This window comes from Pyxicephalus adspersus, chromosome 2, assembly GCF_032062135.1.
Source record: "Pyxicephalus adspersus chromosome 2, UCB_Pads_2.0, whole genome shotgun sequence".
NCBI classification, from domain to species: domain Eukaryota; kingdom Metazoa; phylum Chordata; class Amphibia; order Anura; family Pyxicephalidae; genus Pyxicephalus; species Pyxicephalus adspersus.
This window is the reverse complement of record NC_092859.1, coordinates 115,401,993-115,405,280: the sequence shown is the minus strand read 5'-3', so window position 1 is coordinate 115,405,280 and position 3,288 is coordinate 115,401,993. Positions and strand designations below refer to the sequence as shown.

At 41.0% G+C, this 3,288-nt stretch overlaps 1 protein-coding gene across 1 annotated transcript in view; it reads right to left on the bottom strand.

Annotated features, from left to right (window-relative positions):
- Nucleotides 1-2,339, bottom strand: part of NCAPH2 (non-SMC condensin II complex subunit H2) — an 8,124-nt gene extending 5,785 nt beyond the window's left edge. Inside the window, exons 1-2 of the mRNA XM_072401981.1 lie at nucleotides 2,251-2,339; nucleotides 475-592 (exon numbers count right to left, since the gene is read on the bottom strand). Coding sequence (XP_072258082.1) covers nucleotides 475-582 — 108 coding nt within the window. The 5' untranslated portion in view covers nucleotides 583-592; nucleotides 2,251-2,339. The remainder of the gene's footprint in view (nucleotides 1-474; nucleotides 593-2,250) is intronic.
- Nucleotides 2,340-3,288: the final 949 nt, after the last annotated feature.

Here is a 3,288-nt window from a genome sequence, read left to right as displayed (position 1 = left end):
CATGCATGAGATCGTCATCTCTTACCTCTTGGTGGAAAAGATGCCCCTTCTTTAGAAGGATCAGCCTGCAGGATTGCATGACGTAGGTATCCTGGGAGGCTGTGCGCTCCCATTAAGTCTTGATTGCTGCGGTGATCAAGACTTAAAGGGGTGGTGATGCACCTTTTTTTTTTTTAAAAAAAAAGGGTGTTGCACTTTAAAAATACATATATGTTTTTGCTTTATTTAGAAAGGTTGCCTACCCTTCTATGTAAAGTAAAAATGTTAAGTTTAGGTACGCTTTAAGAACCATGGCTGACAATACCCATTTCTGTCCAGTACTTTATTTCTGCTCGCTTTGCAGAATGCAGACAATGCAGAAGAAACCTGTTGTTGGAGTAGAATTTTAACTGTTTGAAGGAAATGTGTTATTGATACATGTAACAATATGGAAAAATGACAGAAACCACCATTCATCAGCACTCAAACACCTACCTCCTCCAGGTACTCCCCCAACTGAGCAGCTACATCCACCTCCCAGTTTTTGGTCAGATCCCTAATTGGTTGTAGTAGGTGAGTGAACCTTGATTCTGCGTCTTCCATGTTTGAAGCTCTAAAGGAGAGTCAACAGACAATGTGTATACTTTTATTTGTAAATCACATATATAACACATCCAATATATCAGCAGTAGCCAACTGGTGGTCTGCGGCTCTGTCCCCTAAATGGACACAACCCGCCCACTCTCCCATCGCAGGCTCAGACCTGCTTGCTAAATATCCTGGGGGGACAGTAGAGCAGGGAAGTGGATACAACATTTGTTGTGTTCTTAGCCCTGTGCCACTTTCTCCCCCAGAATTTAGCAAGCAGGTCTGAGTCTGCGATGGAAGAGTGGGCAGGTTCTGGCATCATGACGTCACTCTGGGGGGAAATTTCTTCCCCTTTGACTGACACACGGCTCCCCACACATGCACAGTCTGAGTTCGGTAAACTTAGTGGTCCAGGAGGTCAGAAAGGTTGGTGACCACTGCAATATATGACTAAAAATGCTCCCATCATGAATAAAAGATGCCAAAATATTCCTACGTAAAACCAACATGATGTAAAGCGACATTAATTTGTCTGCAACAGCAAAACCCAAAATATTCTTCAAAACAATTTACAATTAAGCATTTAGCAGAATACATTAAATGTCTTTACTTGTTGCTGAAAAGTGGATTAGAATTAAAATTGGGTAAACGTAAAATAAGGGTGAAAGCCAGACACAAATAGGAAAATGGAAGTTCACAAATTGGCAAAACTCTCAGAAATTACATTTTCCATTACAAAAATGGTAGAATATCAATGTATGAATCTGAATATTTCTGAAATCTGGCTGTATTGCTGGCCAGTATTCCAGGTAAAGGATAGAGAACAAGGGGCTTATTGATCATTATCCGGATTGTACACAGATTGACCAGTATATAGCCGGCTTTATACTCACTCTCTGAGCCTGATTAATTAACGCTCCACAAGGCTGGAGAGGATGGATACACTTTCATAAGCGAAGCTGGGTGATCCAGCAAACATGAAATGGATCTGGTCCAGAATTCAAAAAATTTGCTAGCAAATGACTTTGAAGAAATCCATCTAGGTTTGCTGGATCACCCAGCTTCACTTATAAAAGTGTATCCCCTCCAGCCTTGGAGCTTTAGTAAATCAGGCCCTCTGACTTCAATATTTTGTGATACTGACCCAGAATACAAAGACAGATCAGTAAAATCAAAACGGATGACGTGGGTTATCAACTCAAAATATTGACACATCAATGACAAGCCAACTTTTATCCCCTTACACAGGAGGTTAGCAATGACAGGTTCTCTTTTGTCCACAAATGATGGTGGCTGCACCAAGCACTGGATATTTATTAAGGTCACCAATGCTGCATTCTTATATAGGACATGTAACCATCCACAAAGCTTACAATAGTGATTATATTGTTACAATAAATGAGTAAATAACAGAAGGCAGTGTGTATGTGTGACCATTGTAGAGTACACAATGGGGGGTACTTCATGTCATGTGACATCTAGAACATGTATAACATGTGACGTCACATGCAACATATTAAAATAAAATGTCACAGTAATAAAAACCCAGCTACAAATAATGTATCATTGTAATATTACCATGACTACCACCCCCCCCCCCGACTGTTACACTGAACTAGGACAAAATCTGATCACAGCCCCAACAAAACAACAGGATGGACTTTTATTCCCTTGTCCGCTCACCTTTGGTATAAGCTGGCCCCGCTAACATACAATGTTACATATGAAACTTCCGCCCAGAGTAAACTCAGAAAAAAGCACCCGCTCCTTGTTTCCTGGTCACATCAGTCTCCCGCACGCCATTTTTGTTTTTCCCGCCTAGTACACGACTTCCTCACGCTTCGAATTCCACCAATCGGAAAGGAGATGAGTGTAGTAAGATGTCGTGTGACGATGGGTGTAGTAGGATGGCTGCCAATACGCTACACAGGAGAGGCCAATAGGCACGTCCTTTGGTTTCCATATAGAAAAATCACGCATTCTAGTGGTTAGTTGTGGAACTGCACTTATCTATATCTTATTACAGCGGTGCCCACACCTTTTTGGCTTGCGAGCTACTTTTAAAATGATTATGTCAAAATGACTACGAACAATCTACTCACGTTGCCTTTGCGATCTACCGGTAGATCGCGATCCACCTGTTGGGTACCCCTGTCTTATTCTGTCCACGTTTTCCTGTTGCTGATATATCTCATTCGTAAATTACACAGAAAATCAAGCAGATATGCTTTTTATATATAGTATTCACTCGGCAGTGCATGAATCAGGAATAACGGGTTTATCTAGGGATCAATGGGCTTTTTATGTCGGACTTCACTTCCCTCATCATAAAAGGTAAGGAGCATGCAATAGCATGAGGTCAAATGCTGGAGAAGAGGTCAAGTGCACCTGCCAATAAAAATAGAAGTAGCTAAACTTCAGAATATAAGCAGGATGCATCTGAAAGCAAGCAACATGTGCTCACAGATAGAAGCCCCCAGCCCATGAATTATTATTATTACACAGTATTTATATCATATTACGCAGCACTGTACAAAGTCCATAGTCATGTCACTATCTGTCCATCAAAGGGGGTCACAATCTAATGTCCCTACCATAGTCATATGTCTTTAATAGTCTTAGGTCAATTTTGTGGGGAAACCAATTAACCTAACTCAGGGGTCAGCAACCTTTTCTATCAAAAGAGCCATTTTGCCTCCTCTTCCACTAAAGAAAAATAGT